Source organism: Ambystoma mexicanum, chromosome 12, assembly GCF_040938575.1.
Source record: "Ambystoma mexicanum isolate Mex_15411 chromosome 12, UKY_AmexF1_1, whole genome shotgun sequence".
In the NCBI taxonomy this organism is placed as follows: domain Eukaryota; kingdom Metazoa; phylum Chordata; class Amphibia; order Caudata; family Ambystomatidae; genus Ambystoma; species Ambystoma mexicanum.
The window spans coordinates 620,001,660-620,025,786 of NC_090936.1; the positions used below are offsets into that span (position 1 = coordinate 620,001,660).

The following is a 24,127-nucleotide window of genomic DNA, read 5'->3' on the forward strand; positions in this document are numbered from 1 at the left end:
GCAAATGCTAAGGTTGCAGTTGCTATGCCCTTCAGAAGCCATCACCTCGCTTGGTATCCAGCAACGCTTTTATCCCCTAGTTGCCTTTTTTACTGCGCTTTCGTTTACATTAGCCCCTTGATGACAAGCATTAATTGTGCTTCAGTGGACATTTGGTGTTCCAGCTCTCTGCTGGCTGCCCATCTCATGATAATCTGCAGCTTTCAACCCTGGGCCCCTAACTGTATCAATTATAATGTATGCATTAGAGGTTGTGGTGGCCATGCCCAGGCTCTCCCCTCCTTTACCATGCCCAGCACAGTTTTGCCCTGCCCCCTTTTCATTGGTCCTGCTCATTTTCATATCACACTTTAATGCACTGGCCTGCCCCATCGATCAATGACACCCCTACAGCTGGACATACATATAAATGCATACAGGGAGGGCATCAGGGTTTTTCAACCTTTTCAAATGAAAGGGGCCTTGAGCCTCATGGGGGGCCCCAGCAACTGCTCCTGTGTTGCAAGTAAGCCGTTTTATAATTCAGAAATAGATTCCATTCTACATTATGTTCGTTCTGGGCCTTTAAATGTGTGCTTTACAGTGCTCATGTTCCAAGCTTCATTTGCTGGACCCCGTCAGGCAGCAAATGACGTTTATAACATGAGCACTGCAAAGCGCACATATAAATCGAAGAAGAAAAATCTGCATTAAAAGTCACTGATTATCACGATACGGCCAGTCATCGGGGAGCTGAAACACTAAATACCCACTGAAAAGCTATACATGTTTCTTTATCAGCAAGGGGCTGATGTGGAGGAACCAGTGTTAAAAGACAACCAGGTGATAGCAGTGGTCATTAGTGTTTCATCTCCTGGCTGGTTGGTCATCTCACGATAAGTGGCAGTTATTGATCCCTGGCTATATTTGCCTCCATCAGTGGTGCAACGGCCATTGAACAGACCAGGCTGTAACTCCACCACTCCCCTTCTGAAATTTTGGGTTATGTTGACTTGACCTGGCTGACCTACAAAACCGTGGCAGGACAGGAGGACCAGACAGATAATGCTTGGGGCACTGGTAACAAAGGCCCGGCAATTACTAATGTAAAGTATTTCACTGTAGGCACCTGAATTTGTATGCATATATTTTTAGGAAATTGAAGTCGTGATGGGGTGTTAGTAATTGCATGACAGGGGAGTGATTGGAAAGGTGGGGGGGGGGACAGAGGGACAGTTCATTCTCACAGCAGTCCTTAAGTGTGTGTGTTTCAGATACCGAGAGAGTTAACATCTTGTAAAATTTGATCTGCACTAGAATAGTCTCATTAGAAAGTGTAAAGAAGTTAGAGGGCTCCCACACACACATGTTTGCCCCTCCCCCGCAGTCTTTAAAGTTAGCCCCTCAACATTTGAATGGTTAGGGCTCCCCTAAACTCCCCATCCCCCAAGGTGCACGCATGGGTGTCTGTCGCCCGATACTGTTTTCCGCTCTGAGGAAAGGGGAGGGCCCAATCATCATGTTGAAATGGGGCTCGCACTTCTTCAGCCAGGCCTGCATGCATACTTGCATTACATATGTGCATACATACATGACATATACATTAGAAATCTTACAAACACAGAAACATACACTGAAACATTCGCACACAATACAAACACTTTTTAAACATACCCATCCGTCTATCCATTGTGCATCAACTTCACATGCTGCTTCTGGTCTTCAGTCTGGGCCCAGGGTGGGGGAATTATGTCAGAAGTCCTCTTCGCCAATCAGCCGGCACATAGGTGGGCTGTAGGTTGCATAGCAACCAACAGAGCAAGCTTCCCGAAAGGCACGAGCCTCTGTGCTGAAAGAAAAGAAATGAAAAAAGGTACCTTTTTTATTTTTCTTTTTTAAAGAAAGCCTTGCAGGGCTGTGTGCCCCCACACCCTGCTGGGCATAGGGAGCATGCCCCCCCCCAACGTGGGGGCTGCAGGGGCCCGCATTACACCAGTGCTCCTGCTGAAGAGAGAGATATACCCCTGGCTCCTCTCTTCTTGGAGAAGCGTTTGACTTGCAGAGAGTTAGAGCTAGAGGAACAGAGAACTCTAGCAGGGAGGTATTTGGGGAGAGAGAGTTGGCTGTAGAGAGGACCCAGCCCCCAGAAAGCCTTGTGGATAATCCACAGGTTCTTGGATTTGATCCTTGCACCCACAGGGAGCCAGTGGAGAGATTTCAGGGCCAGAGAGATGCAGTCCCCGGGCTTGAGGCCAAGGATAAGTCTTGCAGTCCTATTCTGGATTAGTTAAAGAGGGCAGAGGGAGGAAAGGGGTCGATTAAGGAGGAGGCTGTTGTAGTAGTCATGCCTGGAGAGAACCAGAACTCTATAGACGTGTTTCTGGGGGAAGGTGAGGAAAGGGAGAATGCCTCTGAGGAGGTGAAGCTGAAAGTGAGATTTCTTGACAAGGTCAGCGATGTGAGATAAGAAGGAACAAGATGAGTCAAAGATGACACTGAGGTTTCTTTTGTCTCATGAGAGGGGTAGGGGGCCAGAGGAGGGTGGCCAGAAAGTAGGAGGAAAAGAGGGGGCAAGAGTCCTAATGAGAATGATCTCAGTCTTACTAGCATTACGGCATAGATTGTTAGAAGCACGCCATGTCTGAATAGCAGTCAGTCGGGAATGAGAGAGGAAGGAGAGGAGGAAGAGGAGGGTAGCTTAAAGGAGAGCTCTGTGTCATCAGCATGGCATTGAAAATGAGGTGAGAAGGTGGAGATCAGGTGAGCGAGGGGGGGCAAGATAAATGTTGAACAGCCACAGTGAGAGGATAGAGCCCTGAGGGATGCTGCAGGTGGAGAATGAGATAAAGGAGAGAAACAAACCCAGTTGCACTGGGAGGGTCTGTTCGAGAGAAAAGAGGTCGACCAGTCCAGGGCCCGGTCCTTCATGCCAAGGGTATCAATTAGCCGATTTATCAGGGTGGAGTGATTGACCGTATCAAAGGCGGAGGACAGATCGAGGAGAATGAGAACAGAAGTAGAGTTGGAATCCAGGTTAGAGAGCGGGTCATCACGCATGTTCAGGAGAGCAGTTTCCGTGCCTCTAGCAGCTCTGAAGCCAGACTGGTGGTCATGGAGACAACCAACAGATTCAGTGTGGCAGATTAGTTGGGAGATTAACAACTTCTCCAAGAGTTTGCCCAAGAAGGGGGTAGTGGAGGCAAGGCAATAGTTAGCTGGGTAGGAAGTGACAGCAGACGGCTTTTTTAGGACGAGGTGCACAAGGGCGTGCTTGAAGGGAGAAGGAAAGGAGCCAGTCGCGAAAGAATGGTTACAGAACTCCGCCAAGGAGGGAGTGAGAGAGGCAATATTCTCCTTGATAGGTCTAGAGCAGCAGGGGAGCACCTGTTTGGATGAGACTTTCATAAAGCAGACTGTCTTGGTGACCTCATTCGGTGCTATGGGTGGAAGGAAGAGAGAAGAAGAGGGGGAGGCAGAGAGGGACCTTGGTACAGAGGGAGGAGTGGGGGGTGGAAAAAAAGAGAACGGACAGCATGTCCCGAGTTTTGGTTATGAAGTGGGTGGCCAAGGCCGTGCAGGGGGCCTGGAAAGGAAGAGGAGAGGTAGAGACAGTGGTAGGATTGGCAAGTTCCTTGCAGATTTTGAAAGGTTAAATGTGTTGTTAATGGACCCAGAGATGCAGGCTTGGATGTAGGCTCGTTTATTGGAGTGGATGGAGAATCTGCATTGCCTCTGGAGCAGTCAATAGGCCAGTTGTGCGAGAGGCAAACCATTTTCGTTCAGCAACTTTGCACCTGCATTTAAGCGAGGCTAGGTCTGAGTCATACCAGATATTGCACTTGGAGGCAGGCTTCAAGGAGATCCTTACGGCAGGGGCAAGGAAATCAAGAGTGTTGGAGATGGAGAGGTGAAGGTTAGAAAGGCAAGAGTCTGTATGGGAGTTGATAGCAGGTGTGGGTGGAGGAATGAAGGAGGCGGAAAAAGCAGCAACTGACACTTGCTTCATCGGTCGGATGACAGAGAAGGAGACTTGCAATGAAGGCAGAGGCTTAGCCGGGGAGTCAGGGAGCTCAAGTTTTGAGGAGAGGAGATTGTAGTCAGACCAGGACAGAGGGGTAATGACAGGGTTAGTGAGGGAGATATCAGATGTGCTGAGCGCATCCAAGGTGTGAGTTGGGACAGAGGGAAGAATGGTGAGGGAAAGAGAGTCACAGAGGTTGCGGAATGATAGAGTGGCTGCATCAGAAGAGTCGAGGTGAATATTGAAGTCTCCAAGGAGGAGATGCTTAGAGGTAGAAGTCAGACGCGAAGGTCCTCTGAGAGGAAGAGGGAGATCGGCCCCGGGATCCTGTAAACGGTTGCATGAGTGAGTGAGAGGGAAGGAGAGACGCAAATCTTAAAAACAAGATATTCAAAGGAGGAGTAAGATTCAGTGGGTATGACAGAAGCAGGGACCCATTCAGGGGCGACAAGAGCCACTCCACCTCTAGATGATTGGATCTGGATTTGGAGAGGATCTTGTAGCGCTCAGGAAGGAGAGTGTCAAAAGCAGTGACTGAGCTGGCATTGAACCATGTCTCAGTGAGAGCGAGGCCGTCCGTCGAGATCAAGGTCTTCAAGGAGGTGGCAGATGTGAGAGGAGTGTTTGACAGCAGAGCAAGACTTGAGGGTAGCGACATGACGCCGGTTGCCTCCTTTAAAGGTCTTCCGATGTGAGGTACAGGGACTGAGTACAACCGTCAGTGGGGGCAAAGAGGCCCGTGGGTGGAAGAAAGAGGAGTGGCAGGAGGTGGGAGGAAGTTAATGAGAAAAGGAAGACATCTGTCAAGAAGGAGGAGGTTGGGCTGTGGGCCCTGGGCCATGATAGTGCCATTCTGGTAAACATTAATGACGCACCTGGATGATCAGAAATATGCCATGAGAACTTCCCATCTGGTTCCACCATTAATGGGAGAGGAAGAAAAAGGGGAGAGATCATATGGGGATCCATAGGTCAGGAGAGGGGACAGTAAAGATGATGTCCGTAATAGTCTGCCTGGAGGAAGCATTGATTTAGGTGCCAGCAAAGAACAATCATGGGTTGGAGACCATGTGTGCTTTCTTACATTGTTTTCTTCCAAACTTGGATATAGGGGAAGGAAACGTGATAGAGTATCAATTATAATAGATGGGAGAGATCGAGAGCACCATAGATACAGGGAGTTGGTTGGGGAAGAAAGTAGAAGGGATTGCACCAAGGTGGTGGGGGAAGAAGGATACCAATGGGGAAGAGAGGTAAAGAGCGGCACTATTTATTTATTTTTTGCTTGTTAGGCGCTTATACAGAACATGAATTCTGTTCCAAAGTGCCCACAGGGCAACAGGTGGGGAACATGGGATAAAAGTACATTAAAAACATAAATATAAATACAGTGGGGGAAGGAACGAACAAACCTACTATGCCTTGCGAGTATTCAGAACGTGCAAGTGCAGAAAGGAATAGAGCAGTGGGGTAGGTGCTGGGGTGTCCGTGCTAGTGGGTGAGACACAGATGAAGTGCAAGGTATGGTAAGTGCTATATGGCCTTGAGTCGCATTGGGTGGAAGGTGCGCATCTCCAGGATGGAGGGTGTGCCAAAGCAAGTGCTGAAGGTAGACAGAAGCTGGGAAGATTGGGTGCCAAGAAGATGCATAAGGGTCCAAGACACAATCGCAGCAACTGCGAGATTGGCAGAGGAGGGAAGAGGGGAAGAGAGTCTTGAGGTGCTTTTGGAATTTAGGAATATCCTGCTCAAGACGTAGAGGGGGGCGGGGCTGTTCCAATGGAAGGATCCAGCTGAGGAAAGCAAACATCCTCCTGCTCTCTGTTTAGCTAAATGCTTTACACACAAGGAGTTGGTGCCAGAGGAATGTAGCGGTCTAGAAGTACAGTATTTTGTAAGAGAGAGTTGCACATAGTGTGGTCCCCGGCCCCATTCAGCCTTGTGGATGATATAGGGGGATTTGAATTTGATCGAAGCCAGTGAAGACTTTTTAGAGCAGGAGAGATGTGGTCCCTGGGCTTAAGGCCCAAGGATAAGTCTCGCTGCTCTATTCTGGAATTAGCTGGAGGGGTTGCAGAGTGTAGGAAGGAAGATTGAAGAGGAGGCTATTTCAATAGTCAAGCCTAGAGAGAAGCAGGACTCGGGAAACATTGCACTTCTGGGGGAAAGTGAGAAAAGGGAGAATTCCTTTGAGAAGGAAGATTTGAAAGTGGGACTTCTTAGCAATGTCCTGAGTGTGAGGGAGGAAGGAGAGAGAGGAGTCAAAGATGACTCCAAGGTGTCTGACTTCAGAAGAAAGAGCAGGGGGAGAGCCCATGGGGAGAGGCCAGATAGAAGGGAAGGCGGGAGCAGGGGTCCCAATAGGAAGGATCTTGGTTTTGCTGGTACTGAGGCAGAGATCATTGGAAGTGCACCAGGCCTGGATCGCAGATAAGCAGTCAGGGGTGAAGGAAGGTGCGAGTGAGTCAGCAGGAAGTCTAAAAAAGAGTTGATTGTCATGAGCATAACACTGGAAGTTGGGGGAGAAGGAGGAGGAGATGAGGAGTGCCAGCTGAGCAAGATAGATGTGTAGATGTTAAAGAGCCAGGGGTAGAGGATAGAACCCTGGGGGACACCACTTGTGGAGAAGGAAATAGCAGAGGAGAAGGTGCCAAGGATGACTTGGAAAGAGCGGTCTGTTAGGAAAGAGGTCAGCCAATCCAGTGTCGGTTCCGAGATGCCAAGGGTATTGTGGAGCCTTTGTTTAAGGATTGAGTGGTTGACAGTGTCAAAGTCAGAGGCGAGATCAAGTACGATGAGAACAGCAGGGGAGTTAGAGTCCAGGGATGTGAGCAGTTCTTCACTGGTATTCAGAAGATCAGTTTCCGTGCCTCTGGATGCTCAGAATCCAGACTGATGGTCGTGGAGACCACTCAGGGCTCCGGATAAGGCAAGTACTAGGCCTTTTTACGCATGAAAATCTTGTAAATACGCCAGCTTTATTATTTTCCTGGGTACATGTGCACACAGGTTTAGAGCAGAGGGCAGTGCAAAGGTCAGGTTACTTGACAAAAACCAGAAGGCTTCTTGTGATTTTTAGCTACATGGGTGTAATTGCAAGCCACCTCTGAAACAGAATGTATTTCTCTGAAGCCTTTAAAAAAAATAAACTGCACACTGATAAAAGGAGTGGTTTCTTTCCATTCAGCTTCAGAAGCACTGTGCATGTTTTCCTAGAATTTTAGGATTGTATAATTAGTAAGATGGAAAACTAAGTGTGTTTGCTTTTTTTCAGAGTTCCGGTGCTGTGTGCATAATCATGCAGAGGCAGATCATTTTTACACTTCTAATTTAATTTACAGTCTAATTATAAAAACAGTGTATGATGACTATGCACGGTCTAGTTTACATCCATTCAACCTTGCAGTCAATGGGGTACATTACTATAAATGGTCAGTGGCAGCAGAGACTTTGCTCAGGGGTGAGTAATTGTCATTACACAGGTGTTCTAGCCTCCCAAATCTTCAAGACTACAAATAAAACCTCCAAAACCTGAATCTCAAGAAAGTGCAAGCGCTGTTCAAAAACAAACAAATGAAAGTTACATTGGTAATCGAAATAGAAACTCAGCAAAACCTGTCCCTGTTAAAATCCAGATAGGTATTTAACTTTATGTAGCTCTTCATGAATGGTTTGTCATACATCTAGGTACTGTGATCATCATACCTCAGTCGATACTCAGTTAACCAACCTCTGAAGGATGTTAGCTAATAAGATAGCTCAACCAATGGAGCACTTGTTGCTGCATCTCTGTGTGATTTGTGGGTTGCGGGTTCGAATCCCGGCAGGTCCAACTCAGACTTTCATCCTTTCGAGGTTGATAAAGGAGTACCGATTTTGGTTTGGTGGTAATTGTGATAAATATGTTCTATGTCCAGTGCTTTGCCAAAAGAGCTATATAAATAACCATTTGACCACTAGATTAGATATAGAATTTAGCATGGAGTCCTTGCCTCTCTGCACTGTTGTATCATAACAATTGCATACCATTAGGTAGTAATAGGTGCAGGAAATTAGGACTTTCATTAAACATCAAAAGACAATTCTGCTATCAAATCTCAAAACACACAATACAAATTAATGTATGCTTTACTATATAATGGCCTAGGTTTTTGGGATTTCATCATTTAAATATATACAGGAGAGATCAAATGGCCAGAAATAATGAAAGGTGTATTCTGTCACAATGCAGAAAGCTGCTGCATAGTAATGATTTCCATACAGTTTTTTCACCCGTCGGCTGGATGGCGCATACATTTTACTCTCTTACGAAGGAGAAAAGTCTCTAGGCCCAGCAGGCACGGGACCCACGTCTGGGCATACCTGTCACACTCGGGGTGACAAAGCAAAAACAAAGGGGTGAGCCAAGCTACTAGAGACCCAAGCTACTCCTCACTGATGAGGCCCAACAAGGCCGAAACATGTTTGGGGATGCTTGTGGTCTCGTGCAGAAGGGATGTGACCTAGCAGTTTGGGCTGGACTGCCCCTTTTGGGGCAGGACCAAGCCAGATTTGCATATGGTTTTTCCCCTTTGTAATGGCTTGGCAGGGTAAGAACTATGGTCTGGAAGGTTGCCCAGAGCAACGCCAGTGGTTAGGATTCAGTCTAAACCTTCCAGCCATCACCTCTTTGTTTTTGAGCTGGCATTGATCCATGTCTCGGTGAGAGCGAGAATGTCGAGTTCAGTGTCTTCAAGAAGGAGGCAGATGTCAGCAGAGTGTTGGCTGAGCAGTGTTAAGAGTCGCCAGGTGGAGGAACTCTGCCTTTTTAAGGTTTTCGGAGACGGAGTACGGGGGCATGGTGTTCCGGTCAGAGGGGGGAGGGACAGTGAGAGTGGTGGAGGGAGAGGCAGGAGAAGGAAAAAAGTTAATGAGGGACGGCAGGATCCGTTCAAAGGGAAGGAGGTTGGGTTGAGGACCGTGAACAAGGATAGTGCCAGTGTGGTAGACATTAACAATGAAACTTGAGGGTGAGAAGCCAGCTAAGAGGACTTCCCACTTGGTGCAACCATTAATCGGAGAGGAAGTGAAGGGGGTGAGGGAGAGTACAGATGAGATGAGGAGTCCATAGTTCTGGAGAGGGGGACAGAGAAAAGGATACCACGAAAGAACTCACCAGGCGGCCTAGCAGTCAAACGGAAACAGATGAGAGGGTCCTTTGAGCAGGGTTAAACAGGGGTTTAAGAACACTTGTTTGAATGTCAAATGTACAGGGAAATATCAACGTTTTCAACAGGACAGCAGATGTAAAACACACCCAGATTTTAATATCAAAGGTAAGGAAAGAAGCACGCAATTAAGCACGGGCAGTAAAGATTAGAACACCCATTGGAGCTTAAGGCGACAAGGAAAATGACAATAAGGCAAGGGCAACAGGTCTACAGAGCCTGCACAATAGGTAGGTAAGACTAGTAGAATAGCACACCCCGAGGAGCTTAGAGCAATAAGGAAAATAATATATCCCGCTGAACCATTGAAGCGGAACCAACAGACATAGGGCCTCATTACACGGATGGCGGTAGGGATTTACCGGTACCGGTAAAATACCGGTACCGGTAAATCCCTACCGCCTTACTACGAGGTCCCTTTGCGGGTTGGGGGATTTAACGGCTGCTTTTTGCAGGCGTTAAAATCCAACTCGCTAAGGGACCTCGGAGCTAATTACGGCACCGCAAAATTGCGGTGCCGTAATTAGCGCCTTCCCCATTCCCATAGAGCCCTATGGGGCAGAAATGGGAATGGGGATGGGCAATTGCGGAAAGGGGATTTACTGCTCCTCCAACCTTGGAATAGGGCGATAAATCCCCTTTCCGCCAAGGCGGTGCCAGTATTTTACCGGCATGAGCCATGGCGCTAATAGCGCCATGGCTCACCGCCTACCGTGTAATGAGGCCCATAGAATACATCCAGAATCGCAATCAGGAAATACAAATTCAACTGCAGATTTAAGAGCACAGCTAGATTCGATTTTGAGGTAATTCCGTATAAAGAATGCAGCAACTACAGACAAAGTACAGAAAAATGTAGGCAATGCACAAACTGAAAAAAATACTTCTAGTTTTGAAATTCAAACAATACGGGAAAAATGCAGCATTTGAGTAACAAGCGGGTTCAGCATAAGGTGGAAGAGGGCTCACCTTTCAAAACTGGGAGTGGGATTAGGAAACAACATATAGATGAGACTTAATCCGGTAAGTAAACTGGTGAGGCCGACAAACATGGAACACATAGGGTAAAAAAGTCAAAGGCTAGTAGTAGTCATTTGACTTTACAAGGAACTTGTAGGTGCAGTGCAGGTCTTCATTTGGAGGGTATTGTGTGCTTTCATTTAACGTGCCCTCTCACAATGCCTTTAAAATACATTTTCATCTCCTTTGATCAAAATGGGATCCTCGTTCGAAATCACTTCACTTCATCCACCTTAGGGCCAAAACAGTTGTTTGTATAATTCTTTCATTTTACCTAGATGCTGTGCAAATTTCATAGCTCTACCTGGTAGGAAGTCTCTTTTTGATGCTAAAATGTGACTCTAATGCTTTTTAACAGTTTTGGAGAGGAGAGGATGGCGATATATATACTCTCCTTCTGAGGAGGAGGGGTTGAGGTAGGAACTCTACATGATGATGGCATGTCTGGCTTTAAGGTAACACAATGGGCCTCATCACGAGTCCGGCGGTAGCCGTGCCGGAAAAACTGGCAGGCTGCCGCCGGACCGGTAATACCATTCCGCCTCCGTGATTGCCGGAATCACCGAGGCATAACAACCCCGGTGACCCGGTAATTCTGGAGGCGGAATTCTGTAAATCCCCATTCCCATGGAGTCCCGTAGGACTCCATGGGGATGGGGACCATGGAAACATTGGTTCTTTCTATGACGGAGCTGGTGTTTCCATGTCCGCCTGCAGGCGCGTGGTGTAATTTCTGCCAGGTCAGACCTGGTGGGAGTGACACCTCCCGCCTGCAGGACCCGGAATCAGCCGGTCCGGAAACGACGGTGGCGGTGGATTTACCACCACTGTTGTTTCCGGACCGGCTGACTTGTAATGAGGCCCAATGTCCTGTCCTGTCTGCTATGGATAATTACCAGGTACATGGAGGAAGAAGCACAGACTATCCAGGCCAAACCAGTACAGGTATCAACAGTGTTCTTGTGGTGTTTCTGCATGTGTGACCCAAATCTATGCCACAGGATGTTTGTGGGTTCATTTATCACACACTAGTAGGTGACAATAGTAGGTAAGCCTAATGGCGCTCTTGGCCATAGAAGAAGTGCTATTTGGATGTTTTTCTGAAAAGGATAACAGGGGAGTCCTAATCCATCCCTATGGGTGACAGTTTTCCCCAACAAATGCCTGTCTCACTTATTACATATTTTGAAGTGCTGTCCAAGCGCTCATATATAAGGCAGCAGATTTCTATTTAATTCTATTTGTTCTTTGAAGCCAATGCACTTTCTGCAGGGTAAAAGGGATAGGATCACTTTTGTTTTTAGTCAAACGGCAATGAGGGAGACAGACCCATGTTGAACCTTGTATAGCTGTGCCATCTCGGGCAGGCAGCATAATAATTCAAGTAACCATTTGGCTAGGGAACGCATTATCACAGACTAGTATTCAAGGTCAATGATTGAGTTCCTCTAGGTTATGTTTACACTCTTGCTCTGTTTGGTCATGACACAGGGACATGGAGATGACATACACAATTCTTTTTAACTTTTTTTAACAGGTCCTGTGATCGCTTCTTCTGTCTTTTCATTAAGACCTCAAGAAATTGAAAGTCTGTGCACTGTGGACACAGAGGACCCTCTCAGAGGACAAAGCGATGATAATTCCCCAAGTGAGTGAAAAGACATGACATTTTTCAATCAGCATCTGACCAGAAAGGGATGGGATATTTTCCACACAGTCATGCATGGTAATGTTGGCTCTCAAACACACGCATACACATGAACAGATTTGCAGATCGATAACCATATACTTATGAAAATGATGCACCCTGTTTGTCTATAAAAAAAAGTCATTTGTGGTTGGCCCAACAGCAGTACTGCGATTACGAGTGTTACTTTGGTGTTACAATTCACCCCTATCATGCCATCCTGGGACTTACAAAACTCTGAATTGTTGGCTCAGGACTTTGGTGGCCCAAGATGAGAGGAAAAGTAGAAGCCTATTGAGTAATGTTATACCTGTGAACTTTTCAAATTGAAGATGAGACACCTTTGGGACTTCTACAACCGCGGCCAACACTTTAGCACATTATAGGAATGGATCTGATTGTGGTTACCAAGTATCCAAGGATAACCAAAGACCAACCTCTTGGTTATTGTGGTCTCCCTAACTAAAATGGCGCACTTCTTCCATGCAAAGGCTCACCCACAGCTGCCGAAATTGAAGAATTGTTCCTTGTAAATATTGTACGCCCAAAGAGCATACATCAACTACCTCATTTAATAAAGAAAGCATCTGGTTTAGAACAAAGAAGTAGTACTTATTTATAATTAGAGCATGTTTAATTCTAGCCAGTCCGAAAGTGTGAAATCAAAGCTAAACCCACAGTAGAAGACAGCATTCTATGCTGCCCTTTTGTTATTCCCACATATTCCAACTATGTAGCCAATCAGCAAGCTTGGAATGGAGGCTCCAACCACCTTTTAAGGGCTGCGTTCCAAGCTTCCCTTTCTGATGTGTACTCACTAGGCACTGCTCAAGGATAAATAGAAAAGCAGTGACACAAGAAGACCCAAATGAGGCTGCATTTTCTCCCCTGCAAAAGCTTTAATAGCATAAAAGGCCTTACCATCAGGCAATTTTGTCCTACAGTACCCTTGCCTTGGGACCACTATATTGGGCTGTGGCCAGCTACCACATAATAGAGACATCTGGTGCAGGCTTTAAAGCTCAATAGATCAGACCTAAATGGGGTGCTACAAACTCTAGTTATGGGTCTCTATGACGTACCACCTCAAAGGCTGACCTTATTTGATTAATTCTGAGGCCTGACTGTCTGGTACAAGGGTTACTTTAAAAGGACGTTCAAATCTGGTCAACCTTCTCGGCATATCATTCCTGAATTCAGTTCAAGATGTTGTGGAAAACAGATGCAAGACTCTATCTTGGATGAGGTTGCTTCATCAAATCTTTAATAGCAGAACGCATACAAGAACATGCTGTCTCCATGCAATCCCAAAATGTGTTCCCATGCCCCCAAATGTCCCTACCCTTTATACACCTTCCAGTACACTGGTCAAAATGCAATGAATAGAAGATTTCATGACCTCGCTAGGGACCGTTTCAGTTATACCAAATTAATCAAATAGCTGACTGTCTAGGGGCAGGCAAACTAAACTGGGACACTGTAGGTCAGTTTTGAGACTATATGTGATAGCCCACACGGAGGTGTAACTCAAACAAAATTAAGCCTCAATGCTCCTCTAACAGCAATTGTTTAAAGTAACTTTATCAGCATGCTCTGTTATATTTTTGGCAGCACAAGCATGTCTCTGATTTTAAAGGTATGAGTAAATACATTGTTAATTGGCAAAGCCACCTTTCTCTTCTCTGCCTGCAGAGACACACTATTAAAATGGATTCTTTCTTCAGCTGCACTGGGCATCATACTAGTTATTTGTATTTCCTAAAGCGTCATAAACCAAAGCGCTGTACAGAGAACTAAAAGCAGTACAATAAAAATGAAGAAACCAATCAATCAAGAGTGTTGCAGCAAATGAGACTTCAGTGAACCACGAAATAAACAATAGACAGAAATAGAGCGAAGAGAGTAGGGAAGATCATTCCAGTGGAGAGAGGCTAGAAGCTTAAAAGAGCAAAAACGAGATTGGGCACAAGGAGGGTGAGGTGCCACCAATTAAAACTGGTGTCATGATTCCTGCCCCTCATGTCCCCAGCCCTCCAAGATGTCAGGCTGGAGCCAGGCCACGATCACCTACATGGCCCTCAAGGGCCTCTCCATCCCTCCAAAGACCCACTTGGAGTCTGACTTGGCGCTTGTGGCACCAGACTCACTCACTCCCATAGGATAACTTTGGGGATTGGACTTGTAGTGCATTGATGGGGACAAGATGGATGCCCCCACATATTTCGGTTCCCAGAACTGCATGTGCAGTCTAGTCTTTTGGGTGTGGTTCAGCCCAGAGACACCTGGGATACCCAGAGACTATTTAAGCCACGCCCAGGCTGAGAAACATGCTTTGTGTTTTCTACACCGGCAGCGTGACACTCACCGTGTTCGGATCGGTCTCCAGTAGGCCTGCATCTATCTTCTGCGCTCAGCTCCTGCAAGAACACCGTTAGGAACAGCCTTACCTTGCCCATCATTCATCGCTTCTTCTGTTCTGCGGGTATCTTCGGTGGTGTCATTCCCATCCCGGCACGCCGCTTCCTAAGGAGAAGGGAAAAAAACTGAAAAGGGCATTATTAAGCATTCAGCAAATCTTTGCCTATTTTTAAAGAACTGTACGAGTTTCAAACGCTTACCTGAATCCCAGCAGCTCTGGGGGAACTCTGTCTCCGGAACTTCTCATCCATCTGCAAGAGGGAAAAGACACTCCAGGTTAGCGTGGAAACATCTAGAGGCGCCGCATACCGCTTACTCCCACATTTCTTCTTCATAACCGGCATCCACGCTGAAAACGTTGCGGCACCTAAAAGACACAGAAAAATAACTCAGTTCAATGCAAATACGAAAGGGTCGTATCGCGCATTGCGCTCTCACTTACCTTCAGCGCTACTCATCTCAGCAGCACGTCGCCATCCCCGGAAGCCGGCCATCATCTAAGGAAGGAAAGGAACGAAGTTACAGAACTGTTCAAAAGACTCATTATACTTACCTGTTGGACTCTTGCCAGTGAAGTAACTAGGCAGCAAAGAGCCTGCATCAATCAACACGCCCCTGCGCTGAAAGCAGGATGGAGAGCACACTTTCCAAGAAAACAAGGTGATCTGTGGATCAAAGGGAAAGGTTGGACCCCGGGGAAGAAGGGGTTCAAGCACACAGAGACAATAGGGAGTTAAACTCCTCTACCAATTCTGTGTTTCAGGCCCAGTCTCCAGTCGAGTAGACTCCAGGGAAGGGTTTGAAGTCGTAAGAGGTCAGAACAGGCTGAGTGACGTCCCTGTGGATACCAGGTGAGCGTTACAACTGGAAAGAAGAACGAAGAGAACGAGAAGGAGTATAGAAAGATATCAGAGCAGAGAGATAACTTGGGGCAAGACCATAGAGGGATCTAAAAACAAGACAAAGAGAATTACATTTCATTTGAGTATGAAAGGGTAACCAGCTAAGAGTGGCAAGAGAAGAGGAGATAGAATCTCGGAAAGAGAGAAGACAGAGAAAACGAATGAAAGAATTAAATACAGATTTGAGAGGGGCAAGACGAGAACTAGGAAACCCAAAAAGAGCTGTAGAACTGTAGAAGAGCAGAGTAAAGATTAAAGAGGAAATTAGAAGTTTAGAAGCTTGAAAGGTAAGCAATGGACAGGCTTTAAGTATTTTGTGTAGTTGAAAGCGACAGATGCGCAAGATTAAAGAAATGTGGTGACGCAAGGTTAAAGAAATGTGGTGAGAGAAGGAAAGACGAGCCAAAATAGAGGCCCAGATTTCGGGCTGTGAGTGAGATTGGAAGCTGTGATGGAAGAAAAGAGATGCAGGAAGGGTGAGTGGGAGGGGAAGAGTGTTAGTGGGGAAAAAGAGAACTTCCATTTTCCCAGCACATAGCCCAAGATAGTGAGAGGACATCCAAGATATGATTGCCACTAGGCAGACGGAAAGAGTGTGGTGAATTTCAGAATAGAACGTGGAGAAGAGAGAAAAAGTTGCATGTTGTCTGCATAAAAGTGATGCGACAAACCAAAGTAAGAAATAACAGCTGGAAGAGGGGAAGTGTAGACAGAAAATAGAAAAGGGGCCCAAGATGGACCACTGAGGCACACCATGAGCAAGCCGAAAAGATTTTGATGACTTGAAATAGAAAATGTCCTTTGAGATAGATATGATTGAAACCAAGAAAGAACAAAACCCATAATACCAAAATAGGAAAGAGACGCCAATAGTAGAGAGTGGTTGACCATGTCAAATGCAGCAGATAGATCCAAGAAGATGAGAAAAGATGAATGTTTGGAACATCGTGCAGAAAGAAGAGAATCGAGAACCAAGAGAAAAGCAGTTTCCTTAGAATGAAGAGGCAAAAAACCAGATTGGAATTGTGGGAGAATAGAAGAGCTGGAGACAAACGTTGAAACTTGAGAATAAACCAGCTGTTCCAGTAGTTTAGATAGATAGGGCAATAGAGAAATAAGGTGAAAATATGAGACGATTAGTGGATCAGCAGTGGGTTTTTTCAGTATTGGAATAATGGAAGTATGCTTGAAAGGCATTGGACGGTAGAATTAGAGCGGCAGGTGTTTGAAAAAAGAAGTAAGATAAGGCACTAGTAAAGGATAAACCTTAAGAATAAGTGCAGACGGGATTGGGTCAGTAGGAGACGCTGTAGGGCGAGCTTTAGCTAATAGAAGGGGAAGCATCAGTATTGGAGACAGGTTGCACACTTGCAATAGAGGTGGGGGAAGCAAGAATAGAGGGAGTTGCAACTTCTCATGAGATGGAAGCTTTAATATCTTTATGAAGAGAAGTTACTTTAGAGGAGAAAAAATGAGCAAAGTCAGAGGCAGATAAAGGAGAATTAACAGAGTAGTCGAGAGTAGGAGGAGAAAGAAGTCGAGCAAGAATTTGAAAAAGACACCCAGGGTGGGCAGATTGAGTATACAAAAGATCAGAAAAGTAGAGACGTTTAGCAGAAAGACAGTCGTCATAGAGAGCATGGTAGGAAAAATAAGATGAGTGATCAGAGTTTGATTTAGTCTTAAGCCAACGTCATTCGATACAACGGAGAAAACGGTGAAAACGGTGCATAGAGCAAAGATGAGGGGAGAGACGAGGTTTAGACGGTTTGCGGGTAGGACGAAAGGGGATAGAGGATCAAGCAAGTCAAGAGAGGAAGAAAGAGACGATGAGATGGAGGACACAACCTCGTCAGATGTGAGAGATATAAGGAGGAAGAACAGAAGTACAAGAATAAATAGAGTGAAGAGTTAAAATTACACAGATCATGTCGAGAAAAGGAAGAAATGGAAGAGTCGGCAGAGGAACATACAGAGACGTGGGAAGACAGTGATACAGAAAGAAGAAAGTGGTCAGAGGGATAGACTGGGAGAGTGGACACAGAGGAAGCTGAAAAGGATGAAATGAAAAGCAGATAAAGACAAGAACCAGAAATATGAGAAGGAGGAGTAGAGAGAGCTTCAAAGAAATGAGAGTCAAGGATCAAAAGAAAAGGAAGAAGTAGAGTGTATAGACGAAAGATGGAGATTGAAATCCCCAGTAATATTAAAGGGTTAGATGTAGGGAAAATGCGAGAAAGAAGTTGATCAATGTCATCACAAAATGAACCGATGGGACCATGGGGTCAATAGACAAGAACAAAAGAAATGGGATGGACTTTTGCAAAAGGCTTATAAGTAAATTCAAATGAAGAATAGAAGAACCAAAGAGGAAGAAAAAACAGAAAAAGAGGAACGATGGAGAATGCCAATGCTCTCTCCACAAGCAATGGGCTGAGTTATGTTCTAGCAGCCACAGTGCAAAACATATCATATCGTTAACAGATGACTGTATACACACACCATACACTCCTAAACTCACTTATTAGTGAAACTACAAACTTATTTCCGATTTAACCACCTGTGCTAAAATAAATTACCAGCTCTGGTAAAGAAGCCTAGTCTCAGTGCAAATGAATGCAGTCACAGAAAGAAAACCCAAGTCCATGTGTTTTGATTTTCCACTTTTATATACTAATGCTGTTCAGAATTAATCAAATAAAATACTTCTTGCGGTATAACCCATGTATGTAAAAGAAAAACATAGATTATATTTTACATTACAAAGTTGCACCCATCAAAGGCTCCCCGAACATTATCTTACCCAATGTCCTTGCATGCAGAGAAATTGGCAGGAGTTGCAGTTTGAGAGAGAAATTCATAGTAGCATAGCAACTTTTTTAATGAACATTTGAAGATATTATTTTAAACATTATACATGAAAACAGTCTGCTAATCTGCCTTGCTACCTGCCATACAATCATGCAGTTGATCCTCACTTGAAAAACATATTTAGCTATAAATTGGCGAGGTTCCCGACGCAGCTGACCGTGGAAAACCTTCTTGTCATCAATAAGGAATGTCACGACCACAGCCCTGTCAGCACTGCCTCAGCCCAGTTCCCAGACACGACCTGGATGTCTGTCTGCAGGTCTCTGAACATCTGATCTGCACACCCTCTCCCAGCTCCTTATAAAACACCCCACTTCCACTCAAAAAGAATCCTTCCTCTTTGACTAGATCATGTCATATCGTCCGTTCAGCCCAGTATTTTTCCCCTCGAAAATGACAGTTTTACTAACTATAAATGCAACATTGCTTCCTGCACACAATGGCCTTCTGTAAGAATGCCCTTCTTTGCATGTTCAGCCTAGCAACCAAAACCATGCTGCATGTTTAAAATCCTAATGAAACCATATGCATTTCAAATCTGGATTCAGAACATTTATTTCCATGTAAACTTATTTGCACGCCATGTTAAGGATATGGGATTCAGTTTGTTAAATGAGATCCAATTAGTATGTGAATGTATATTAGTTATTAAAGTTGGTGCAAATTCAGTCCAATGGCATTTTATCCAGAAATGAAATCATTTTAACATGTGCTTATCTTGTTTTGTTCCTGGAATCTTTACATTTCCATCTGGTGCGCATGATGGTTGCATTTATGATGTTTGTATTTCTACATGAACCCCCTAACACTACATATGCATGAGCCCCTGTACCTCACAGCCCCCAGTTCTCCCTACATACTTATCCCTACAGGTGGCAGAGAAATTACCCTGATCCCCATAACCTGTGACTCACAGTTCCTGCCCAGGAAAAGGCTGACGGCCTGATTCACAGAACGTTTTCCAATGGGATTGCGCCATTAGAAAACACTTCTGTGAATCAGGCCCTTAGTTGCTGATTTTACAAAGTAGTGAGAGACCTAATGTAAAATGACAAGGACGTTATTGCCACCCAATCTTGATGTTTCTATCCATACAGAATATGAAACAACGGTAGCAACAATATCAGCTAGCATTAAAGAGGAGAGGGAACCCTACCCCATGGCTTATCAGGGCCCAGAAGAAATGCAAATCACCAGCTGCCCTGCGGGTGAGTAATGGAATCTTTCAATTTGGAATCCCCTGAATCTGATGCCCCATTGCCCCTTGCTGCCTCAGCCTAAACCTGAGAATGTGTTGCTAATCCTTGATCCTCTACGGAAGCTTTATCATGGGCGTAAGCACTGCTCTGTCAAGTCACTGTACCCACATTGTGGCCTGATGTAGTCTATGATTGATTCAGCCCCTGGATTAGAATCATGTCATAACTTGGAAAAAAAACATGCTCCTTACCACCAGGAATTGTATCAAATAATCCAAAGCCATTTATAGGAGCAATTAAGTGATTCAATTGCTAATCTGGTAAAGTATGGCAGGGTCTTCTAAAGTAGATAGCATCCAATTAAATGTTATTCTGTAATAATGTTTTTTACAACCATTCATTTTGAAATGACAGGTGTTAGTAAGTGCATAGTTACACCTATTTCTTGCCAACATCTCAAATCTACTAACATGATATACTTGAAAGAGTTCTGGTCATTGCAGATCGTTAACCATAAATGTTGTTACAATTCCAGTGATCTACATATATCTTTTGTGCAGGCGTGTTGTGTATTGTTGAACAACATAGTACATTCTTAATCTCCCTTTTCAGGAAAAAATGACAATGTATTTTGTACATTTTTATAACAAAAATCTTATACTTGTACAACAAAGTCCTTCATAGACCTACACATATTCTTAATCTCTATACCACAAGAAAAATACTTAACATGCCACCTTTACTGAGAATGAGTAATGCTGGGTTATGCTTTAATTTGTATTACAATAATCACGATATTACTATTTGAAATGTTTTTACAGGATTTCCTTCTCTCATGTCTAAGTCAGAAGAAAGATTTATCGATCAGGTGTTTGGAAAAAGCACGGAAAGCAGCATCAATGTCAGCTCAGGTAATTTAAAAGTATTCCTGTTTTGTGATATGGCAAAGATCAGCCCTTTTTCAGAAGCGTACATCATCATGCATTTTTGATGAAGGTCTGTTGGCCCTCCCTTTGTGGAGGAGAGTGGCTGTAGAGGTGAGAGTGGCTCCAATGGAAGAAGCCGTAGATGGATAAAAGGCTGTTTGCATTGATGCCTCACAGTTGTTAGATCACTTGGCTTTGAAAGAGAATTACCCACTTCTCTGGTAATTTTTGGAGAACCCAGGCCTAGCACAATTATAATAATAGATATTACATGGTCTATGCTTCCCATAACGCTAGTTGCGAAATGGATCTTGCCTCATACCCTGGTTTATTTCCCTATCTTTCTTGTTGCTCAGTTTTCAACCTTCAGACCTGTACCATTGCCTTTTTTTGTGAGGGGAGTAGGAGAAGATAGCAAAGTCAGTATGGGGGGGGGGGTAACCAAAGTGGCAATGGTGAGTTGGGGAGGCATGTTTGAGGTGATGGGAGTCAAATTGGTTGGTCAAGTATGAGGGCTTATTACAGAGGAATTCCAGAGACCAAGAGTGAGTTCAGGTGGGTGGGGAGTAGAGAGTGTGAGCAGAGAGCATCTGGAGGGCTGACGAGCTTAGAGCGGTTAGGATTAAAGTGTGAGGAGTAACAAGGATGCTGCTTAAGAGTTGTGGGGAAGGGCAGAGGAGGGGAATGGCAGAGCCGTGGGCATGTTTGTGGTCATGAGAGGAGGCCCCATAATAGAGTGAGAGAGGACAGTTAGGAGAAGGAGAAAGATGGGCAGATGCATGGCGAATGAGTACATGGACAAGCCTTGGGTGGGTTTCCTTGTCAGTTGGTTGGAGAACTTTTCTTTATTAGTAGTAGTGGTACTAGGATGTTATAGCCCTGACCATGATCACATAGGTGATATCCTGGTCCTTAATGTGCTTAGCGTTATAACCCTGGCATGAAGGACTCACAGATGTTGTAGTTCTAGAAGGAAATTGGCAGCTCACATGATTGGTTTTGACCCGTGGCTGGTGCATTGAGGGAGAGCGCAGACCGATTGTCCAGGCTCATGAATGGCTGCCATTCTGAATACTTCTGAGGAGCTTTGGGGAAGAGTAGAGAATGGTTGACTTTCAACATAGGGCATTGGTGATGGGGCACCAAGAACTACATGCAGCATGTTAGTAATTATTCAGTGGCCATTATCTGCCAAATATTTACCTCCATAGTTTAATGGAAAAAGATTATTCCCCAGGTGCCATCATACCTCTGGTGCCTAATGTCATTCTTAATGTGAGGCAGATCATTCTTGACTGCTATATTAACTTCAAAAGTTACCACAAAGATATACAATTTGTATAGGTACACAGAGAACAACATAGTCCCTAACTGTGAGGAGTGTCATGTTCTGAAGCTCTGGTAATGTCTTCACTTTTTGGACTTTTTACGGAGTGCTTTGCTGAGTTTTCTGTGGTTAACACTGGCCAGATTGCAGTATTTGTTCAGTGACTACTGATTTGGGGAAGAGCCGGCAGTCTACAAAATATCACCATACAGCGGAACGTGGCAGAGTGCTTGGCCGAGTGTTCTGTGTTCGGCTGTCAGGGGAGGCAGAGGTGATGGCAAAAGTGCACTTCATTTCATTGAAAGAGATACCTACTGGACTAAAATTCTGGTAACAGGACTGTCCGGTAAGCGTGTAGGTTGACGTTGTTCTTGAATCCTGCACCCTCTTCCCTGCTGTTAAGTCACCGGGCAATTTATACAATACTGGTAGACTCTGACTGATAAAAAGCATGAATAACCAGTGCAACATTTTGAATCCTCTGCCTGTGCTTCTGCCAGAGTAATTGCGGGTGTCTAACGCCCTTGAGCTGCAACGGCATTGTACATCAATGGTATCATCAATTTGACAGTTAATGCACCTCTTCAACAGTGATTAATACTTCATCTGTTGTCCTTACTTTTGCCGGAGTGACTGTAGGCGCTGGACGCCCTTGAGCTCCGATCGGACATTTCAAAGTGGCTTCAAAAATCTATCAGCTCTGAGCTTTCAAAGCAACTTATCGACGGAAAACATTTTACTTGCTTCTTGTGCTTTTCATCAGAGGGACTGTGTGCTTCTGTTGCCTTTGATCTCTGACGGGACTATTTATTGTACAGATACCTCCCTGCATTATAACCAGCTGATGAGATGCTTGAACTAAGGAGTGGCAAAAATGATGCATCTGACAAGGCAAAACTACAATACATAACTGACTCAGAGATGTTATTAGCTGTGGCCCTCTCCTGCCCCTTTCACCGGATGATTCCCATGAACAGAACAAACAAGGTGCCCGCACAGGAGAGCTGAATCAGAGTGGCGCTCCCATTGATCCCATATCTAAGATGTCAATTGACGAGTGCCTAAAAAAGGGGTCTTTGAAGATTACCTTCTTTTTCTTCCCAAAGGAGACAATGAGCATAGCAGCACCAATATTGAACCTTCAAAGGGACCACGGATGGGTGCTCTAACACATTCCAAAGTGGTCCCTCAAGGAAAGCAGTCACTTCCCTCTGAAGAGAGCTTTTCTGTGTATAACCTTTAATCTTGGGATAATTCCATCAGTAGTAATTCCAGGTCAGTGGGCAACACCAGGGGGGGTGACTGACTTTGATACACCATTCTTTAACACTCCACCCCCTTTTGAACTCTTGAGGCATCCCTCGCTTTCCACCTCGGTAAAGAATTTTCGTTGGCAAGCTCCGATGAACCAGACATTATTGAAAATTAATCAAGTACTCTGCACTTTGGTATCTCTTTACGAGGGTATGAAAGATGATATTAAGGTTAATTTCACAGTTTTACAGTCTCTGGTGGAAAAGATGGCCACGATTAGGTCACAACCATCACTGGGGGCCAAAGATCTCGATTCTGGCCCTATCAAACCAAGATCCGGGGCTCCAAGTGAAAACACCACTCAGTCTCTAGTACAAGAGCTTCTGCAGTTGACAATGGGTCCTATGAGTTGTTTGAAGGGTGGGGAGAGAATTTCCATCCAGGCTGGCGCGGATGGTGAGATATTGGGGAATGTTGAGAAATGTGTCACTCCTAATTTGAGATCAGTAACATCTCTCAATCTTAATCCCGCCTCTTCTCCTCAGTCTCCTGCTGCCTCAATCTATACATCTTGTTAGTAAGTAGCAAATACAGAGATCCCTACAATGTATCACTTGTACCTCTAAAAAAAAAGGAACAAGCAGGATCTCTTCGGTGCCCCTGTAATGAAAAAACCCAAGAATCTACCATTGCCCAAGTCAACTAATATTGGAACCAAAACCTCCATATCTGCATTCCTAAATCAGCCCGTTGTGAGAGGCATGTTATTTAAGGATCCAGCAGAACTGAAAAATGCTAAAAATGTGATACCTCTTGTTGGGAACTTAGCTACCTAGCCCCTAGCTCTACTCCCTGGTAACTTGCCATTACCTAAAGTTATGGTTCAGCATGGTAAATCAAACCAAAAGAAATTGCTCGACTATTCGGCTGGAATATGGAAAAAGGGAAAAATACTGGGATTCGAGGGGGCTCCCCCAGCTCTCAGTACTGTTCCACCATTGTCCCACCGGGATTTGCCTACTCATTGGGGGCTCGGTAGGGGAGGTGTGGGGGTAAATGAGGACCAAAGTCCTAATGAGGAAAATGCCCCTCTGATGTGTGGACCTTCTATCCCCCACATAGGGCTTCTGTCTTGTCCATCCCTCCCCTATTGAAAACTCTGGCTACTTTTGGGAGAGTCAAAAATATAACTGGAGTAGGAAAGTCTTTTTCCAAGCAACATCCCCAGAGTGCCAGAAGGGGCACACGTGGGAGTCTTTTGTGTAGTTTTCAACTCCCAACTGTCCCAGGTCAAGCCGAAAAAGAATCTTTCCTTA

The 24,127-nt window shown here is 45.0% G+C and overlaps 1 protein-coding gene across 2 annotated transcripts in view; it reads left to right on the forward strand.

Moving 5' to 3' along the window:
- Nucleotides 1–24,127, forward strand: part of LOC138513914 (zinc finger protein 776-like) — an 86,739-nt gene that overhangs the window by 50,420 nt on the left and 12,192 nt on the right. For both annotated transcript variants that reach the window (XM_069629057.1, XM_069629058.1), the window contains exons 3-5: nt 11,765–11,875; nt 19,203–19,313; nt 20,126–20,215. In XM_069629057.1, coding sequence (XP_069485158.1) covers nt 11,765–11,875; nt 19,203–19,313; nt 20,126–20,215 — 312 coding nt within the window. The remainder of the gene's footprint in view (nt 1–11,764; nt 11,876–19,202; nt 19,314–20,125; nt 20,216–24,127) is intronic.